General features: G+C 47.0%; 1 protein-coding gene across 6 annotated transcripts in view; it reads right to left on the bottom strand.

Moving 5' to 3' along the window:
* Window positions 1-20,310, bottom strand: part of ANKRD13B (ankyrin repeat domain 13B) — a 362,818-nt gene that overhangs the window by 99,174 nt on the left and 243,334 nt on the right. For all 6 annotated transcript variants that reach the window (XM_085649222.1, XM_085649223.1, XM_085649224.1 and 3 more), the window contains one exon: window positions 1,280-1,415. In XM_085649222.1, the coding sequence (XP_085505348.1) occupies window positions 1,280-1,415 (136 nt within the window). The remainder of the gene's footprint in view (window positions 1-1,279; window positions 1,416-20,310) is intronic.

The raw sequence follows: 20,310 nt of genomic DNA, 5'->3' as shown, positions 1-20,310 counted from the left end.
TTCTATCTGTTGTTACGTCCGCCATGTCAGGATGAAAACTTTTTCTTATCTCGAAGTGAGCTTGGCTGCATGCTCGTGCATATCCATTTAGTATTTAAATGGGGGCAATGTGACTGAAAAACACCCAGAGGCATTGAAAAAGGTGTAATGCTGAAACCGGCCTGCCTGAAATGAAACCCATTGAAGCATGTAAAATCCGGGGAGTGCGTTGTAAATTTCTTTTCAGGAAATTGGTGAAGAATATATATATATATATTGATCAAGGGCTGTTGAGCCCGAAACGCGTCATGGCGGCATTTGCACTGGAGTAAAAAATAGCACCAATGAATGGGTGTCCGTTTTCTGCTTGAAAGTTTGGGCAAACAAAAGCTTTCAGAAAGTTGTATATATATATCTGTGTTTGTACACACACACACGTTAAAAAAGAATTCTTGTTTCCTCAATGTGACTCTCAACAGCGACATGTGCACGGCGTGGAGCTGAAAATGGCCTTGGTATCTGCTAGTGCAGTTTCTGCTGATCTCAGTAGTGTTAAAGTAGGCCGAGAAGGGCTTGGTACCTACCTACCTACCCTGTCACTCATATCTCAGTGAAAAAAGGCTACTACCTAGCTGTGCAGCTGCTGCATTATGAGCAGTGAAGCTGACACCTGCCTTTTATAGCCTCTGTGGTTCATAGCAGTAATGGTGGGCTAGCACCTACCTGTCCTGCCACTGCAAATCCAATCAGTGATAACAGGCTAGCACCTACATGTCCACCCGCTGCGGATCCCTGCAGTGCATGGGGGCTAGCATCTACCTGTCCAGCCAGCCACTGCAGATCTGATCAGTGAAAGGGGGCTAGCACCTAGCTGTCCAACTGCTGTGGATCGCAGCAGTGAATGGTGGGCTAGCACCTACCTCTCCACCCGCTGCGGCTCCCAGCAGTGAACAGGGGTTAGCACCTACCTTTCCAGCCACTGCGGATCCCCATAGTGAAAGGGGGATAGCACCTACCTGTCCAGCCACTGCAGATCCGATCAGTGATGGGGGCTAGCTATCTCTCCACCCGCTGCGGATCCCAGCAGTGAACAGGGGCTAGCACCTACCTGTCCAGCCACTGCAGATCCGATCAGTAATGGGGCCCAGCACCTACCTGTCTAGCTGCTGGGGATTCCAGCAGTAAATGGCGGGCCAGCACCTACCTGTTCAGCCGCTGCGTTTCCCAACAGTGAACGGGGCTAACTCCCACCTCTTCCCCCTGCTGAGGATCCCAGCTGTGAACGGGGACTAGCACCTACCTGTCCAGCCACTGCGGTTCTCCCTGTTGACATCAGCGCCATGCTTGAGGAGGACCCTGGCACACTCCAGGTGCCCAAGGGTGGTGGCAAGGTGCAGGGGTGTGCGTCCACGTGGGTCTAGCAGATCAATTTCCACCTGCAGGGAAAGAGAACAGAGAACCATTGTGAAAAGACCGCTTCCTGTCCGCAGATTCTACAGAGCATGAAAATGCACCCTGGCTAATCCAACACATTGCAGAACCACTGAACTTCCCTTTCTAGAAGCAGCTCTTTTCAAGCATGCCTTTGTCATTTCACAGTTGCAAATCTATTAAAAAATGATTGTTGAGGTCGAGATCTTTCTTCACATCGGTGATTTGTTACAGGCCTTCTTGCTGAGAACACAGCACACTCCCAGTGGCCTCTGCAGTGGGACTGCTCTCAAGCTGAAGAGACAGAGGAAACCTCGCAGAGGCAGAACATGGCACCTGAGAGCATGAAAAGGCCAAGCATTTCAAATCTAGAGCAAAGGGGATTCATAATGCCTATTTCCAAATTATACCTTACAATGAACTGCATCAATTGCTTTGTACGGTCCTGAAGACAGTTTGCAATCTATTGAAGGTCCATTACCAACCACAGTAATAGCTGTAGTTTTTCATATTGTGTAAAAGGTCCGCTCGGGTTATAGCTTGCATCATATATCTGCCCACACGGGGAAGGTGGACCAGGCTGGACGCTGCCCCATTTCTGGTGGACATGAGAAGGTATAGAGATGGACTAGCATCTAGTGCACCTTGACCTCATGCACTTTCATTGCAGACCTGGTTCTTTAAGAGTGAGGGCTGACAGTGCGACTGCCATGTTGCGTGTCAGAGAGAGCAATGCTGGGCCACCATCCATGCAAGAATCCCTAGTACCGTGAAGCCAGTGTGCTAGTGTTATTAGGCATAGCCTATTCTACCATGGCACTGGAGGTTGCAGTGGTGACAACAGAGCTTGGCCATTGGGTGATTCGCCAGTATACCCGACGAAAGGCAAAGCATGGGTCACTTTACACTCCAGTTTGTAGACATATGTATCTAGTGACAGACGTGTTGTAGCAGCACAGAAATGCAAGGCAACAAAATAACCACACATATAATGGGAAGTCAGGCAACAGACTGAGTATTTATAAAATCTCTGCAAAACACATCAGAGGGCTAAACCAAATAACTAAGCGTATAACCGTAAGTCTTGGAGTACGCTTTCAGCCCTGCGGACGTGGCTTATGTGCACCAAGAGAGTTAAATACATATGTTATGTCAAAGGGAGGTGCACCAACACTTTACAGCAGGTAGGAGAGAGGCAGTGACTCCTGCCTAGTGGAGGGCAGGCAGAGCATCTATACACCTACACTCTGCATTCAACAGAAAACTGGAAACAACACCCATAATGCATCCAACACAGTGACGATACACCATATAGGAGGCCCTCAGCGTGCTCACAACCACACTCACCTCCTAACAACATCAAACAAACACTCACTAAGACACTTAAGACTGTATGTAGAACGCCGATTCAACCCACGGCTGATATGCCATATAGTTATCAACGAGTTAACAACAGCACATACAATAATAAAGAAGAAACACAACTGTGCACTCGGGAGTGAAGAACTGTGTGTATGTGAATGGTACTTAAAACTCAAGAAAGCCCTTACACCATAAGACCTCCGGCCTTGGTGAATGCCTGTTGGCAGAAGACCATTGGATGCCAAAGAATTGTCCTTAACTTAACTCAACAAAATGGAAAAACACCAATGAGCCACAAGGCAAACTTATGACCCCCATATCCACTTAGGCCATGAAAAACGCCACCAACCCCATCAAAGGTGGTGAAGAAACTTGGTGCAATAATTGACCACAACTTCACAATCAACATCCAAGCTAACTAAATGATTAGGGATTCTTCCGTTCTGATGAGAACATTACAATGAACATTACTTTGCCGCTTCATCACGAGGAAGAAAAGATCTATAGAAACGATAAAAAACATACACAATGACGAAAGCTGATGGTGGTACAAACCACCCTCAGCCCCTATTTGCTGCTGAATTGCAAGAGAAAGTGCAAGGAGCAGAGACTACAGGAAGTAAAGAGGGCTTTTAAAGCAGTATATTCCAAGTAGGGCTCAAAGTGGAAAATCTAAAGCAAACATTTAAGTGGCAAGTTTTGTACTTTGAGCGCATTACAAGTTCAGGCACATACCTCTTGCTCATGAATTACGTGCTCAGTAAAAATACTGCTGGCTCCTGATTTTTACACTCTGTTAATACTTTAGCAAGAAATCACACCCACTTCTCCTCTTGCCATTTAAGACCCTCCAATGCTGGCGTCTTCTCAACATCCCAAAATCCAAATATGTGGAGAAGGATGAGATATGCATGGAAGTTGATTCATCTAAAAGCAATGGGCGGAGTAAGTGACATCACACAATCTTTGACCACTCATGACATCAACTACTCAACAGGGATCTGTTTGTTGCTGGGTGGTGTTGGACTGTGTGCAGAGTATACATAGTACTCATAAGGCCTTGGTCTGAGTTGGTAGCAAATTAAGAAGCAGATTTTGCTATCTGAAGCCCTGCACAGCCCACACAGTCCCGTGGCAGCCCAGTGAAAAGGGCCTCAAGGAAATTCCCATGTGAGGGAGTACTGGAACGAGAGAGAAGTCTGAAATGGCTCCACCAAACGGATACCAGGAAACATCAAGACCTTCGAGGAAGACTCCCATCCATTGCAATGTCGTCTTTGTCTTTGAAGGTTTGCCATCCATGGATCCAGAGCTCCTTCAAAGAGTTCTCTGCAGTGGACTCCTCCACCACTCCTGATGCATTCCCCAGTTTAAACTGTTTTGAAAACTTTCAACACCATGAGCGCAGGCTGAATCCAGGAACACCGCACAGAGAGACTGTGACCTACGGACAGGAGATTGGGAGAAGCTTGGACTTTATCCACGTCGCACTCGTGCCCCGAGCCATCTGGTGAAACCAAGGGTGCGTGTTGTGATGCCCGGGTACGACCAGCTGCACCTATTTGCTGATCCTGTATTGTCATGCGGTCTGCCTGAAGAGGCTCAGTGGTGTTTTATATTGTTGTTTCTTCACTCCCACAGGTCGGACTTGTTTGTTTCTTTTCAATAAGGTTTGGGAGAGATGTAGTGTCCTGTGGGACACGTTCTAGTGTTCCAATAAATGTAACATGTAACCAGCCACTCCCTGAGGGCTGGCTCCCACACTCACCCAACACACCCGTCACAGATGTCACCCATTAGGTGACCCTGCAAATAAAAGGGGCCAGGCACACATGCCCTGGGCCAGTTACAATTACCATAACAATACCTCTGTGTCATTCAAGTGGCATGAGGGGCTAGGGCCCACGCCACTTCAGACTCGCCCTCACTTGGCATGCAGCCGATGGGCCGAGATGCGGGGGAACTCACCAGCGTGGCAGGGGCAGCCAGTGGCTGGGAGATCAAGGGCTCTTCCATAGGGATAAAAGAGCTTCAACCCTCCCCCCCGTCGTGTGTCTCAGCCCGGGCTGCTGCAGCTCGAGCTGCTGTGGGCTCGGCTGGGCAGTGTTTTTCACTGGACTTTAAAGACCATTTGCATATTTACATACCTTTGTAAACTGGTTACCGAGGCTTTGTTTTTTATTCTGGTTCCAGTACCCCCTGGGCCAATTCCTTACATTTGTATTTTACATTTACGGCCGTAGTGTGAGAATGCATTTCATGAAAAGGAATATAAAGTAGGGTTGTCAAAAGAAAAATGCCAGCCATGTGTTGTTTAAAGAGCCTGCAAAGACCTCGTCTTGACACTAAATAGGGTTATAAATAAAAAAGTATGTATACATTTATAATGTGACTTTTCTGTCTTTGTTCTCTTTAATTATCAGTATTGGATCATTCAGGCAGCCCTAGAACTAGTGCTTCCTATTTATATTTGCTGTTCGAAGGATGCATAGATAAGTGCTGAAAATACGGCTTTAAGTGACTGTTTATTTTTGTACCATCTAGGACATCAAAATAATGAACAGGAAACCCTAATCATAAGACTGAAAGTTTGTCGCAGGATCAGCACATTATTTATTTCCTCTACCATCGATCCCTGATTAATGCCATAATAGCAATAATTTAATTTGTATCTGAAACACTACACCACCGTCTATAACATACTGAGTTACTTCAATTGTCTGGGAATGCACCCTGCATTCGGACGACTCACTCCTCATTCTCGCCCTTCACTTTCACGCTTACCCTGCACTCACAGCGATCACAATGCACTCACACTGATCACCATGCACTCACATCATTCACCTGCTCACCTTGCACTCACAGTGATCACTCTGCACTCACAATGCACTTGTACTGTTCACCCTGCACTCTGCAGTCACACGAGCACACTACTCAACCTGCACCAGGGCTTTAAGTGGGATAAAAAAAACTGGGGGTTCTCTCAAAGGGGTGTGGCCAATGTAATTAAGGGTGTGGTTTAAAGACACTTAAGGTAAAAGTCTGTGTTTAGCATAGTGCGCCGCCTGACTGGCATTTTGCTGTTTCTGTCATTGCATCTAGATATATGATACAACTAATAACATCATACCGACAACAAGTCAGGAATATTGGCTGTGTCAATGGTTGTTAATTGCATAAGATAAATAAGCAGCAACTAGGGCTTGAATATTATTGAAAAACCTTCCACTTAAAGCCCTGGTGACACCACAACAATGTTGCTGCTTCAGAGTTTTAAAAAGAGAAGTCAAATCCAGAGAGAAAATGACTCTCTTTAAGGGATTTCCCTTCCCCTACAACGCTCACCTGGCATGACGTCATGCTGTAACTTCTCCACTGCTGAAAAGTGAGCCGTGTGTGCAGCGCACATTGATGTGCCTGCTGTCACTGCAATACGGAAAAAAACAGACCTCTGTTCCAGCCCGGGCTCAAAACAGAGCCCGATAGTGCCCCATTTCGAGGCCTCCTTTATAAAACTGCCGGTGCTCAGCACCGGTGAGACCCGGCCCACTTAAAGCCCTGCACTCATTTGACACTTCACTCACCTGTCCCCCTCACTGCTCAATCTGCAATCTTACTCAAACAAGCCAATCACTAACCATTCAATAATTCGTCCCACTCTTCACTTACCTCCGCACCCAAATTCATATGGTCACCTCACTCACACTGCAGTCACTCCTCTTACCCTGCACTCACATGGACACTTCTGCCACCCACACAGAGCAGAGGGTTAATGCGCCTGCTACAAAGAACGTGTACCATGCAGATCACAGAAGTGAATGTGAGTAAACTATGAGTAGCGCTAAAAAAAATGAAATGTTTGTCAGAAAGGTGCTAGAGAGATGAGGTGCATTGTTGGTGAGTGGTAGTGAGGGAATTCATGGATAAGGGGGAAATGGGGGAGGGGCACCAAAAAAGACTGTTGCACACTGTGTGAACAGTGCAGGGCCAGCCCTGGCTGGAAGTCTTAGACCCAACCGCCCACCTAAGTTCGGGTCTAGTTACGCCCCTGACTGCAGGAGTGGCCTCGAGCGACCATCTTGCCTTTTGTTTCTAGCCCCGGCCCGGTGCATGCGGATACATTTTGCAGGAGAGGCCTGGTGGCACTCTGCAAAGCTTCCGGTTAACTTGTAATGTGGTGTCGCAGCCCGCACTCTGAAGTGCAGCGCACTTCTTTCTTCATAAATGGAGCCATGCTGGTATCACTCCGCCTGTACACCACGTGGACCCGCGCGCCGTGCGCGCGCACCGCCCGGGTTGCACTTCCACTCCAGTAGGCAGAACTGGTCTGGTGGGGGCAGCCGCATCCCTCTGAATAATTCAGCACACCTTCACTCTGCGCTCCCAGCTGCCGCTCAAGGCCTCCCTAGGCCACAGGCCTAATTTCCCTGCTCGAAATGCTTTTAAATTCCAGCACTGGGGAGCTTGACCCCAGCGCCCCTCCCCATTCTCCTGTCCTCAGGTGGGCGGTAGACACCGACGTAAAGGCCAGGCCCGAGTCCACGCTGCGCTCGTCTCTGGTGAATAATGTATGGCGTGGTCTGCTTTGATGGGGGACGCCCGTGGCGCTCCTGCTCTCGCGCGCGTTTTATTTTTAGACTTGCAGTAACAAGTGAATTGCTTCATTTGCACTTTGCTACTATCAGAACAAAGCCTGGTTTCGCTATACTGACAGCTGAAGCGTAACGTGCAGTGCGATATATGAGTGGGAGGGGCGCCTGTCACAGGTGTCTGTGCAATCTGTGGTTCATTGGTTTCAATCCAAGCGGGGCCAGCTCAGCCTTTCATTCTCCGTGTGTATTTCTAAGGAAGTACCACTGCCTGGGTGATGTCAGTGCAATGAACGTGGAATTGCTGCAGTTAAAATTGAGATGTAATGTGCAACAGAAAAGAAATATGACACTGGGCATTTATGAAGCGCCAGGTGAGCTATTGCTCGGAATTAATGTAACGCTGACGTTTCAAGCTAAAAAGGCGGCACTGCAGGCATTTTACACTGTCGTTGCTGGATTACATGGATTGCTCTGGTAAAATATGCACTGACATTTCAGAATTAAAGAGATTGCATTTTAGGATGGATTTTAAGTAGAGCAGGTTGTTCAACACCGCCCAAGGAGCCAGAAAAGAGGACAACACTTTTTCCCCCAGTGCTTCGACACAAAAGGAACAAGACTAGACAAAGTCCATAGGCTTCGCTTGTGTACAGTGCAAGGTTTTCACCCACAGGGTTGGCCTCGTGGGGTCCATAGAGCGTTTACACCCATCAGTGCTTTGGGCATCTAAGCTGAACCTGCCTGATAACGAAGCGCTTTTCCAGCTCAAACGTTCGTTTATCGCACTCCGGCCTGGCTGGGGAAACGGGAACACATTTGCCAGTTTTCTCATGATGAATAAGGGTGAAATAAGAAATAGGCATAAGTGCGGGTCGTTAGAGAGCTGTGAGTGCAGGGTGTGCAAGTACTGCCAGGTTCCTCCCTAAGAGAACTTCCCAACTCGGGCAAGTGCCTGCACCGGGGCCCTGTGATGCCCACTCATGCCATCCCCGCTCCGCACAAAGACGTTTTAAGGCATAGGCAAAGTGGGCAAATCCCCAGGGCCTCCACCTTTCAAGGACCCCCTGCGAAAGTGAACTTTTTCTCTAGTCTATTCATCTCCCTAAATCTCTACACCTACCTCTCACTCTGTCTCTGCCCAGTGCCATCTTAAGGATTTTTGTTATCGCGGGCAAGACATATTTCAGCTGTTTGTGCATGATCCTGTTAAAGTATAACATATAATTTGGTATTGTTTAGCATCATGGGGGCTTGAATTATCAGGAAATGGTTCATAAAATTAAAATGGGTTCTATACAGGGGACCCCAAAATGTGCTTTTCCCAGGGCACCCAAAACCCTTCAAATGACACTGTCTGCTCCCAGGCCACTGCTGTGACTGGCAGCTGCACAGGCAGCCTGTGACTACCAGAAGGCCCGGCAGAGGAAAGGAGAAAGGAAATAGAGAGAGAGAGAGGTTGAGTACAAGAGGGCAGTGTGGATAATGTCAAAGAAAGTGAGAGTGACAGAAGGCAGAGAAGAAGATGAGAAGGGAGGGAGGGAATGGCTGGGGTGAGAGAAAGGAAGATGAAAGGATACATGTAAGCTATAAGGATAGAGGGTAAAAAAGAGGAGCATGTGGAATAAAAGAGGGCAAGCAGGAGTGTGCAGGGCAGAGAATGGAAAAGAGGCATAAAGAATTTATAGTGGGAACAAGATATTGAAAATACAGACACAGACCAAAGAGTGAGGAAAGGGAAAAAAGAAGGAAAATGAGCTAGCGAGAGGAGGGCGGACTGAGAGCATGGAAGAAATATAAACAGAGGGTGGCAAAGGTGAAATGATAGCGACAGAACTCCAGAGTGGAAGGATAATCGCAGGCAGATCCGTACAGGGACAGGCAGGAGGGGAAAGCATTACATTCATGCATCAGTGGCAAATGCAACATTGGGATTAACATCTCGCACCGTGTTTTGCGTTCTGAGCTCTGAACTGAAATCATAATGAGTGCGTTAGCAAACTAAAGCCCTCAGTGATAACATGCCTGTGAGCCGGCAGTGCAGTGGAAATGTGCGATAATTGGGTGACCGCAAATCTCATGAGAATTACCAGCAATTATCGCCAGGAGCGAAGCACACCTTGGAAAAGAGGCAGAATTTACTGGCAGCTACCAGGTTAGAGCCGTTTATTCCTCGTTTTTTCAGAAAATCCTCTCAGTACAGCACTAATGCTTTCAGTAATGCTATTCCCACTGTAGGACATTATTGTTTACTTACTGGAATGTTCTACACGAGGGCTCAAGGCCACAATTCCCACAATGCATTAGATTGTCAAATGAAATGCCAGGACCGGATACATGGTAACCCGCTGACCTGGGGTGTGACGGCAACCTGGAACATCAGGTTCATGATCACTGGCCACTGGAAGGGTTCATTCCTCACTGAAACATTTTCCCTCCATTCAATGGTAGGTATTAGTTATATACCAGTGCTCACTGATAAATACAAATTTTAATTCCGCATTTTTAAAGCGTGACTTATCACCCCTAAGGGTTTCAAGGCGCTGGGGGGGCCGCCGGGGAGATTAAGTGAGCTATTGCCTAGAGCAGTGGTCTTCAAACTTTATGATGTCGAGACCCCCTTGTCAAACCTTTTTAGGTGTAAGGACCCCTTCTGACAAGATTTTCTAGAAACCGGTACTCCTCATCATCAACATCTATCGACAACCATAAATGCCCGTTAGATCTGGCATCTTTTGGCATGTTTCCCCTGTTTTTTCCTTTCTGACCTCCTAGTTTTGACTCTGTTTTTGCTGGTTCAGTGTCTCTGTGCACCTTCTCACTGCTGTTCAGTGTTAAAGTGCAAGTGCTCCTATTGTAAATTGTATTATGGATTGGTGTTTCCATGATTGGCACGTTTGACTAACTAGTAAGTCCCTAGTAAAGTGCACTGAGGGTGCCAGGGCCTGTAAATCAAATGCTGCTGGATGGCCTGCAGTACTGATTGTGCCACTCACCCATGCAGCCCTGAAAAGGGTTATCAGACCTGCCACTGCAGTGTCTGCACGGTTTGTGACTGCCAAGTAGACCTGGCAAGTGCACCCACTTGCCAGGCCCTAATCTTCACTTTTCTTACATGTAAGTCACCCCTAAGGTAAGCCCAAGGTTACCCTGTGGGCAGGGTGCCGTGTATATTAAAGGTAGGACATGTACTGGTGTGTGTGACATGTCCTGGTAGTTAATTACAGTGTGTTTCATTTTTTACAATGGAAAGGCTATTTGTACTATAGGTTAGAATGGGAGTTTACTTATAACATCTTAGAAGCATATCTTCCCACTGGGACAAGATAGAGAAATGTGGCTTAGTATGCCTGAACTCAGAATATAAAAATGCATCTTTTAGTAAAGATGATTTATATGTTCTGTGTTTGAAAATACCACTTATAGAAAGTAGGTATTTTCTTCCTTAGCCATCCTGTGTGCCTCTGCTGGGTTTGTGGATTGACTGTCTTGCTTTGGAGTGACAGGGACTGGGGATGTGCATTCTCATCTGACAGCCACTGGGGGGTCAAGGTGTGTCCTGCCTTTCCTGGATGAGTCAGGACTGGGCTGAATAGACCTGGACTGTATTTATAGTAGTGGGAGGAGATTTCCTTGCACCTGAATGGGCCTCGTCTGCCTTGGAAAATGCGGTCTCCACTTCCTGCCAGGAAGCTGGGCCAGAGAGGATGGAACTGGTTTGGGCTGGGCACAGGCACTCTCTGCCCAAAAGCACAAAAAGAAACTGAGTATAAATATTGGGATCCATACCCCAGAACTTTAGAACTGGCTGGAATCAAGGAACCTGCCAAGAACAAGAGCTGGAAGAACTGCCAAGAGGAGTACTGCAACTTTGCTGTGTTGTTGCTTTGTTGGTTTAACCTGCAGTTGCTGCTTCTTCCTTGGGCAGTGAAAGGACTGGACTGAACTTTCTTTACTTGTTGCTGAAGGGCTTGAAGTAGAGCTTGCCTGCTGTTCTGAAGTCTCAGGGACCGCCTCAACCCTCACTGACATCTGGGTGCCGCCTCTGGAACCGTGGTTTCAGTTGCCACAGAGGGGGGAAAGCAACCGACTCCGTCACTGACTCTGCCGTTGGCTCCGTGTCCTGAAGGCACTGCAGAGGGCACCGCTTCATCTCGCACCGCAAGCCTGGTCTCACTGATGACGGCCGCCGAGCTGCTGCTTGCACCGTGACCTGTGGGCACCGCACTTCGCACCATCTCGCTTCACTTTGCTGCCCTGGTCTCACTGACGCCGTTGCTGACTTCAACAACTGTGACCTCACCATGGCTTGTGGGCACTGCTCATAAGTTATGCAACACACTGCCCCATCCCACACTGCAGTCCGGACCGACCAATGCCAGCTCCCCACAAAGTGCATATTTTTAAGTACAGTATGTTGGATTTTTATCATTTTGGTCTTGTTTTGAATATATAAAGTATTGGATATTTTTTCTAAACTGGTGTGGTATCCTTTTGTAGTGTTTTAACTGTATTACTGTTGGTTATGTGCAAATCCTTTACACAAGCCTGACTGCTCGTGCCAAGCTACCGAGGGGGTGAGCAGGGGTTATTTCAGTAGTGTATCCCTCTTACCCTGACTAGAAGGAAGGGTTTCCCTACTTGGACAAAGGTGCAAACCATTGCCAACTAGAGACCCCCATTTCTAACAGCCCCCAATTACCACAGAAAATAATTTTTATGGTGGGGAAATGATATTAAACAGTGTTTAGCAAACCAGAGGCCATTGAGCGTAGGGGTGAGCTAAAGGTGTAGCTAAAAACCAAGGACCTCATTTATGAGGAATTGGCATAGGGCAGCGCTGCAAGTCTTCATGCGGCGCTGCCCTATGCCAATGTTAAAGGGCAGGAATGCACCTTATTTATGAATTACGGTGCATTCTAGTCCTTTTCCCCTCACAAATTGCTGCCTATCACCAACGTAGGCAGGATTGTTTTGTACGGGAAGAGGCACCTTCCTTCACCAAAACAATCCTGAGGCGCGTATTCCTATTTCTATGTGAGCTGCATAATGCAGCACACATGGAAAGAGGAAAAAACGAGGAGAAATGAAGACATTTCTTCTCGTTACGCCTCCACTGGAGAGGTGTCAGTTTTTGGAGCCGCCCCAGGTTAACGTGATTTTGAAATATGGGTCAGCATCAAAATCCATGGGCTTTGCGTGGGAACCCCACGCAACACCCATGGAACACCTCCTTGACGCAGAGTAAGGCAACGCAGTGACTTGCGCTGCTATGTCTTACTCCATCTTTATGAGGCAATGCAAAGCCATGCAGGGTGACTTTGCTCTGCCTCATAAGTATGGTTGAGATGCTTGCGCCACCGGAGCATCAACAAAAGTGATGCTCTGGCGATGCAAGCCTCTCATAAATAAGCCCAAAATATTCAATACGTTTTTTAGGTCTTTCACCTTCAGGTATCTACATATAAAATAATGGGCAGCATAAATGAAAAATAAATAAAACAAGTTATTTCTCAGTGGGAAATGCACTGTAGTACATTATGAAACCTATAATAGTTAATGCACTGCAGAGGTCTGTGTGTAACCAGGGAACCACATAATTAAATCTTGATTGGTGCAGTGGAGAATAGGGATGTGTATTTTTAGTCCTACGAAGTCACAACCTGTGACGGAAAGCACTGTGAATATGTAAGTCAATTTTTTATACTTGCATTACACACAGGGTAAGATAGAACGCTGCAAAACGTGCGAATAGTTTTACAATAAAATGGTGCTTTCAAAATGTAGGTTTTAGTAATACCAGAGCATAGTTTTACATAACTGTTTCATCAACACCTCTTTAGGGGCACTAAGGGCTGTTTAAATGCAGTTAAAATTAAAAGCAAGAACTTCCCAGCCCAGTTGTTAACTCTTTTTATTTCCACTCAAAAAAACACAACTTTGTCTTCACAATGAACCAGGACTGCTCCTAAGCATCCTTTACACTTGCAGATTAACAGATAAGGCACATTTGCTTTTCATTCAGGCAAGCCGCTGATAACGATCTCAATTAGCTGCCCCAGGGCGGCTGTATTTTTGCTAGGACAAGTGAAGCTGGGGAATCTGCAACCCCCTTCCTAGTACTCCACGAGCCCCCAGGGGGTCGCGCCCCACAGTTTGAAGAACTCTGGCCTAGAGTCACATGATGGTGAGCTGAGCTGCCGCCGGCACTCGAACTGTGAGCCCCACTCTCCGAAGTCAACCGTTCTGGCCGCTGCGCCACACTTTGATAATGCCTTGGAGGCCTACACCATAAGGGACGGAGTCACTATTAGATTTATAGATACAAAACTTCATTGCTATTGTACACATACTTTAGGGCTGGTGTTAGCCATGACCTTTTGAATTTTGTAAAAATATATAGGAAATTTCAGCCAGGCGGAATCGGTACCGCAGGGTAGGTCCTCCGCTGTGTGGGCGCGAGACAATGACTATCGTTACTTTAACGTATCCATTCTATGCCGCAATTCGATGGGGCCAGTCTTGAATATATTTTAGATTGGCTACTGCACCTACGGATACTACACCCTTCTGGTGCAACAAAACTGGTAAAACTAGGTTAATACACCAGATTACCACTAAATTGAGTGTAGATTCATCATCTTATTTAGGCCCTAAAGAATTGCCGTCAGATCCTTCCGACTACATAGGCAAGAAACACGTTGACCGAAGTAATTTAAATGCAACTATCTGCAACATTACTGTAGACAGTCGTCACACAGATTTTAATCAGGGTGGGAGGCAGGATCATTAAAATGAGTCTCCCTGATCCTCCCATTTCCCTGTTTTAATCCACATGGTCTACTAGTACCTACACCCCTGCACTTCTACACTATTAGGGCCCCTTATACACACTGCACCAAATGGCAAGGAATAAAAGATCTCCGCCAAAGAGCCCCTACTTAGGGTGCCCGTCGGGTATTGCAGCGCCGACCTGACGAGGAGCATGCCCGATGATGAAGCATGACAACCAGCTTGCTGGATGTGTGAGGGCCCTCATTTCGAAAGGAAGGATTCCCCATCCTCCCTCTCGTTCACCTTCAGTCCCCTTAGGAACTGCATACTCTTTTTGTTTAATTATTTGTATGTTACTCACATTTGTCTTCTATCCACTACAGCATGCAAGAGGCAGTGGGTGGGTCATCTTACGTCCGCCATTGGCTGAATTCACTGTACTCGACAGCATTCTTCCCTTCCACAAGGGATGCAGCCACACACCAAGTAATTTCCTCTTGTGCCAGGGAGTTCTATGCTCCAAAAGATTCTATGAATCTTTTGGAGACTAAAGAATATTATTGCTTTTAGCCAGTGCATTTTTTTAGATTGATGAGGGCCCAACAACTTCCCCAACAGTAATATTTTGCTAAAACCATGACAAAACACAGGAATTGACAAAGCCTAAAGGCTTGTGGCCAACGCCAGACCTATTTGCTCTCCCAATGCTTACGTTTCTGTATTCAGGTGTTCCGCACTATGAGCAGTTACATTTGGAGAATAACACAATCATCACAAATCACACATTAGTGTGTGTTTCAATGTATATCTTTCCAGTGCAATGTATAGAAGTTGTATTTTTCATTTAAACAAAATATTGCATAGTAAAGTGAATGTCCAAATGCTCACATCCAATCCGAACATACCAAACACACACAAGTATGACAAACACACGCGTGCACACAAACACACATACTCTATCTACCCATCTGCAAGGCAATAAAACGGAATCAGCAAAAGAACGAGTAAACAGGATATCAAACATGGTGTGGTGAAAGAACTAGTACTGGACACCATACCTCACGCGACAGCATACCAACACGGTGGAAGCAAGATGCAGGAAGTAGAAGCTGTGTCTATACTTCATTTTAGAGGCAGCTTGATGGTATATGTTAACATCTTTGGATGATATATTCAAAAAGCAGTTTTGCTTGCATGCTTTTGCAAGTTTGGGAATAATGAATGGCATATGTAATCAGTCCTTTTCCTGAATGACTATATATGTTACGCGGCTGTACTAGCATGCCTTGCCTACATCAATATCCAGTCTAGAACGATGCTTAGTAACTTGCGCACCCTTTTGTACAAACTCCGGATGTGGAGCACGAGTCAGTTTCGTGCACAGCTCCCTCTTATCCTTTCAGGGTAGTCGATTATCTCTTGTGGTTCTATCTAGCACGTAAGCAGGCTGAAACCAAGGATTGTAACAACAGATTCACAGAGCGAACACGTTGCTGCAGTAAAAGTGAGAGTAACACTTTCCTCTATGCACGTGTGCACTGCAACAATGGTGCAAAGCATGGTGCAAGGCGACCTGGAACAACCTTCTTGCGCTTGGTGGGAGTTTAGATGTGGGAGCAAGGGTTCAAGGTGCTGCCACCAAATCTTTCATGTCAGAGCCCTAGTGTTGGTTTCTAGGCGCCTAACTCCGACCAAACATGAACATAAGTGGACCCAATTGGACTTGCAGGGCATCCAGAGAGGCTAATAAATGACAACAAAAGGACTGTCGGCTTGGTTGTGGTCTCCTTTCTGGCATGATCTTCTGGATGTTTCCAGATGCTCTGCACTTGCCCGTTTGGAATTAATGGTTTTTAGACATGTTCACTGAGTGAAGGAGGAGGTAACTGTAACTGGGGAAAGAATGTATTATTCAACTAACAAAAAATGAAGCTCAGTCTGTCTGTGAGACGTGACCATATAGTAATTTGACGAAGCAGAGTGTACAGAGTCCTGGAAGAAGGACTGGCTGGAAGTAGTCAGTGGATGATAATATGTTAGTTGACTGGGTGATTTGCCCCGCAGGTACCTGAGGTTCCATGGAGAGCATTGGTGCAGACACGGCAGGATACTGAAATCTCTGCAGGGTTCTGGTTATTAACAGCCTTCGGAATAATTTGCTTTGCTTGCGTTTGCACCTGTGCCACTATTTTTCCTCAGTGGTCCAGGAGGAAGAGATGCATGTAAGGCCATAGCCCTTTTGGATGGCTCTGGGAAGAAGGCCCAATGATAGATGAGGAGGCAATAACAGAGGATCAGCCTTAGAGTTATTTAGATCCAGAAGTGAGGCACACACGCTCAGCGTGTGGACATAGCAATATTAGGAACCAGGGCACAACAGGCAACGGCCGAAGTGTGCCAGCATACTTGTGAGGGTTCATCAACACTACTACAGTAGGAGATAGCACAGAACAGAACTGGGCAGCAGATAGCTGTCAGTAGGGTTTATGGAGTGGAATACACCCTATTAATTATCTATTCCCTCTTGCTTGGCAGTGCCAGTCGGATCAACTGTCTGCACCAATAGTGACATCAAGTCTCTGCAGCTGCAGACTGGGTAGAGATGGGCGAGCCAATACCTTAACTGAGAGAGTCGTGCAAGAAGCAAGTCAATGGTCTGGCTTGGCTCTAAATGCCTGTTCACAAGCAGCAGAGACGTGAAACTATTCGGCAAGTAACTCATGCAACAAACATTATGTAAAATATTAGACAGTTGCTTTAAAAAAAAAAGTGTATTTCTTTAACATGCAGATGCAGTTCACCATAGTACTTTAGATTCTACCACTGCATTCAGAGGCATTTATTAAAATTAATAATTATAAAACAAACTTGGAAATATTCATGCCTCCCCCTGCCCTGATGAAAATGCCACAACTGAGATCAGAGGCTAGTCATGTGTCCTATGTACCCCATATATGACCTTGTTTACTATAGATGGAACCAAGGGGGTACCCAGAAAATGACCCCCTCCCCTTTGAACCAAAGCTCTTATGGCACCAAGAAAGCAAAGCAAGCCATCACCACCCATCGTAGAAGAGCTCTCTTGTCTCTTCCATCCAAGCATCTATTCATTCCTCCTTCCATCCATCCACTGATATCCAACATTTCACGTTTACATTCTGCCATCCAATTATTCATTTATCCATCATTCAGTCTTTCACCATTCCATCTGCCCGTCCATCAATCCACCTATACCTATATCCAACCCGAGCCATCCATCTCCAAACCTATGCATCCACCCATCCATCCTGTCAGTCATCCATCCCTCCATCCAAACTTTCACTCATCCATCCATTCTCTCATCATCCATCCATCTACCCGTTCACTCATCCATCAATTGATTCATCCTTCCACTCACTCATTCATCCATCCACCATCCCTTTCACTCATTCCACTTGTATGGTCTGGCACTTTAAGTGATGCAGAGTTTGATTGTCTAGTAGTGACATGCTGCCCTCTATATGCCCTTTGGGGAAGTACAGGTGGTGAGAATACGTAGTGCAGGTGCACATTGGTGCAGTGGCATCACTGGGGGGGTGCGGACCGCACCGGGTGACACCATGACATGGGCTGACATCGTGAGCCTTTGCTTTAAATCGCTACATAGATAAATCATGAGGAACCCGTTACACGGCTGCTGGCCATGATGTCGGCGTCCGGACGTCGATGACGTTCGAAACGCCACTCACGCAAGGATCATGCAAGCACCGACGGAGAAAAGTTAAAAGCAGAAAATCCACGGACGGTACAGGTGAAGGGCAGGTAAGGAAAAAAGTCACGCATCGCAGTGGGGTGGGTGATTACAAAAATGCCACATACACACAAGCAGTGTTGTTTAAGGCCAAAAGCCGAAAACAACTTTTTATGGCCGTAACCTATATAGGCCCCAACCCCGCTGTGGGAACATTGCAAGAGAAGTAAACTGTGGGCGGGAATAAGGTAGGTGTACATGAGTTCAGGTTACTGTGAGGTATGACTATGTGATTAATGACTCCAGGGTTACGCATGTCTTTACTATAATTCAAGACATGGTAATTGCGGCAGCAATTAGTGGTTTTCTATCCTGAGAGTTCATAAAATTTTGTGCAACAAGATAAAACGGCTTCAATTATTTTGTGTAGGAGTACTGCTCTGTGCTGCCACTGGCAGTTAATTCAGGGGCTCTGTGGTTAAAACAGCGTAAATGGTGCATTTATTTTACGAAGTGCCAATGCTACCGTTAGAGTAACTTTCATGGGCTCTATTTACAAAGGTTTTTCAGAGCTCTAAACTTTCTTGTCTGAGGTGTCTATTCAGGCCAGGTTTTTGTTGTCTGCTGGGATGTAGTCCTATTTAACCCAATATAAAGCCACGACAGCTCGTCCCAGAATTCAAAGAAACGTCCTTGGTCTCGGAGAGCTACTCACGCATGGAAAGGGGAAACTTAAGAGCTCTGCTTTTTCGACTGCAGGTGTCACCTATGTTTTGGTAAATGTTGACCTTTATCTTCGGAATGTCCGCATGCTAAGTCACTGAACGAGCATATGTAGAATGTTGTGTCGATAAATTGCAGCATGCAGTTGCATCAAAGTAAAACCTGTCAGCGTGATGGCTTTTCACTGTAAAAACTTCAGTAAATGAGTGGGAAATGGACATTTTGAACTTGGGGGTCAAAGTAGTGGTCGTAGTGTTTAATTTGTAAAAATATGAGTGCCAGGGCCCTCGTCAGGAGGCCACCCCAGCTTGCCCCACCCATTGCCCATGCCAGCACTGCCAATGACAGCACTTACACAACTACTACCCATCACACTGCTATAAGTGTGACAATTCAGACTGTTTGAGGCAGGACATGGGGTAAGTCGTGAGGGGGTGACACCATGAGTTACTGCAGTGGGTGACACCAACCAGGCGCGCAACACCCATTGGGCTCACCGGGCTTCAGCCCCCCACCGTGGTGTGTGACAGCCCGGCTGAGACAGCCTCGCGGGCTGGCGTCCGTCTAATTGCAGCCGCACCAGAGTACTTCATGGGTCTTTAAAAGACCATTTACTCGTTAATGTTACAGCTATTCTGCCTATGGCTGGAAGACTTAGCCCCCCCGAAATCTTTTTCAGCCCCCCCCGAAATTTGGCTCTAGTTGCCTGCCTGACACCAACCCTAGTGACGCCACTGCATTGGTGTATTTGCTGCGTTCTCTGTCATCACGTTGCTTCCGGATTGGTGGCAAGTGTCTGGATTCCTCGCGTGCTCATTGCTTCGTTAATTGCTATTCCCTTCCGTGATGGCGCCTGTTAGAGTCATGCCATGTCACATTTATTCGTAAGAACACTTTCACTTTGGCCCTGCTGCGCCTCCTGCCTTCTAGCAGTGCGTTTGTTAGTGTATTACAGCCTAATGCTCAATGGCTCTTTCATTTTACTGAGCCCCACAGGACCTCTCACGTCTTTTAAAACTGGGGTTGAAAAACACCTTAAGTCACCCGGTGAGCGCGAGCAGCGTCATAGATCTTCTCCTTCACCGAGACAGGAAACTGCTGCGTCGGCGCGCCTCGTGGGCAATCTATGCCGAGGCGTCCGATGTAGTGATGTTCCATCACACCCCGGCTCCCAGGCCCATCACTCATCGCAGACACGTCTCCAGGCTTGCAATCGATGCCACTGCTCGCTGTCTCTGGAGCCGGGGCTGTCCGTCCACTTGATGCGCGTAAGGGTCCCAGGACTCGTTCCAGCAGCCTACAGTGTCAACCGCGCATGCGTGAAGATGAAAAAGCACTCGGGGGGCGAGAGGAACAAGCCGCTCTGGGCCTAGAGCCAGGAGAACCGAAGTGGCAGACGTTGCGGCCCTGAAGGGATGTCCCTTGCTCACGTGCCACGGGTTGTCCATTCTCAAATCCAATAGTCTTCTGAGAGGTCATTAGCGGGGGTGAGGACAGGAGCTGATAGCTGCACAAATGGCCTGGGAGCGTTTGACTCTGGCAGGGGAGGTTGAAGTGTCGCCTCCTTCACTCGCTGGTGTCCTCTCAAAATGGCAGGGTGAGTATGTGTTCTTAAAGAGACAGTGCCACACACATCTCAATAGGACAGGTCTTAAGATGGGATCCAGGAGTGGCCACCCAGGCGTTTTGGGACCACAACCGCAATGGGCTCAGTTATTCTGG

This window comes from Triturus cristatus, chromosome 3_2, assembly GCF_964204655.1.
Source record: "Triturus cristatus chromosome 3_2, aTriCri1.1, whole genome shotgun sequence".
NCBI classification, from domain to species: domain Eukaryota; kingdom Metazoa; phylum Chordata; class Amphibia; order Caudata; family Salamandridae; genus Triturus; species Triturus cristatus.
The sequence above is the reverse complement of the archived record's forward strand: the minus strand, read 5'-3'. Positions and strand labels throughout refer to the sequence as shown.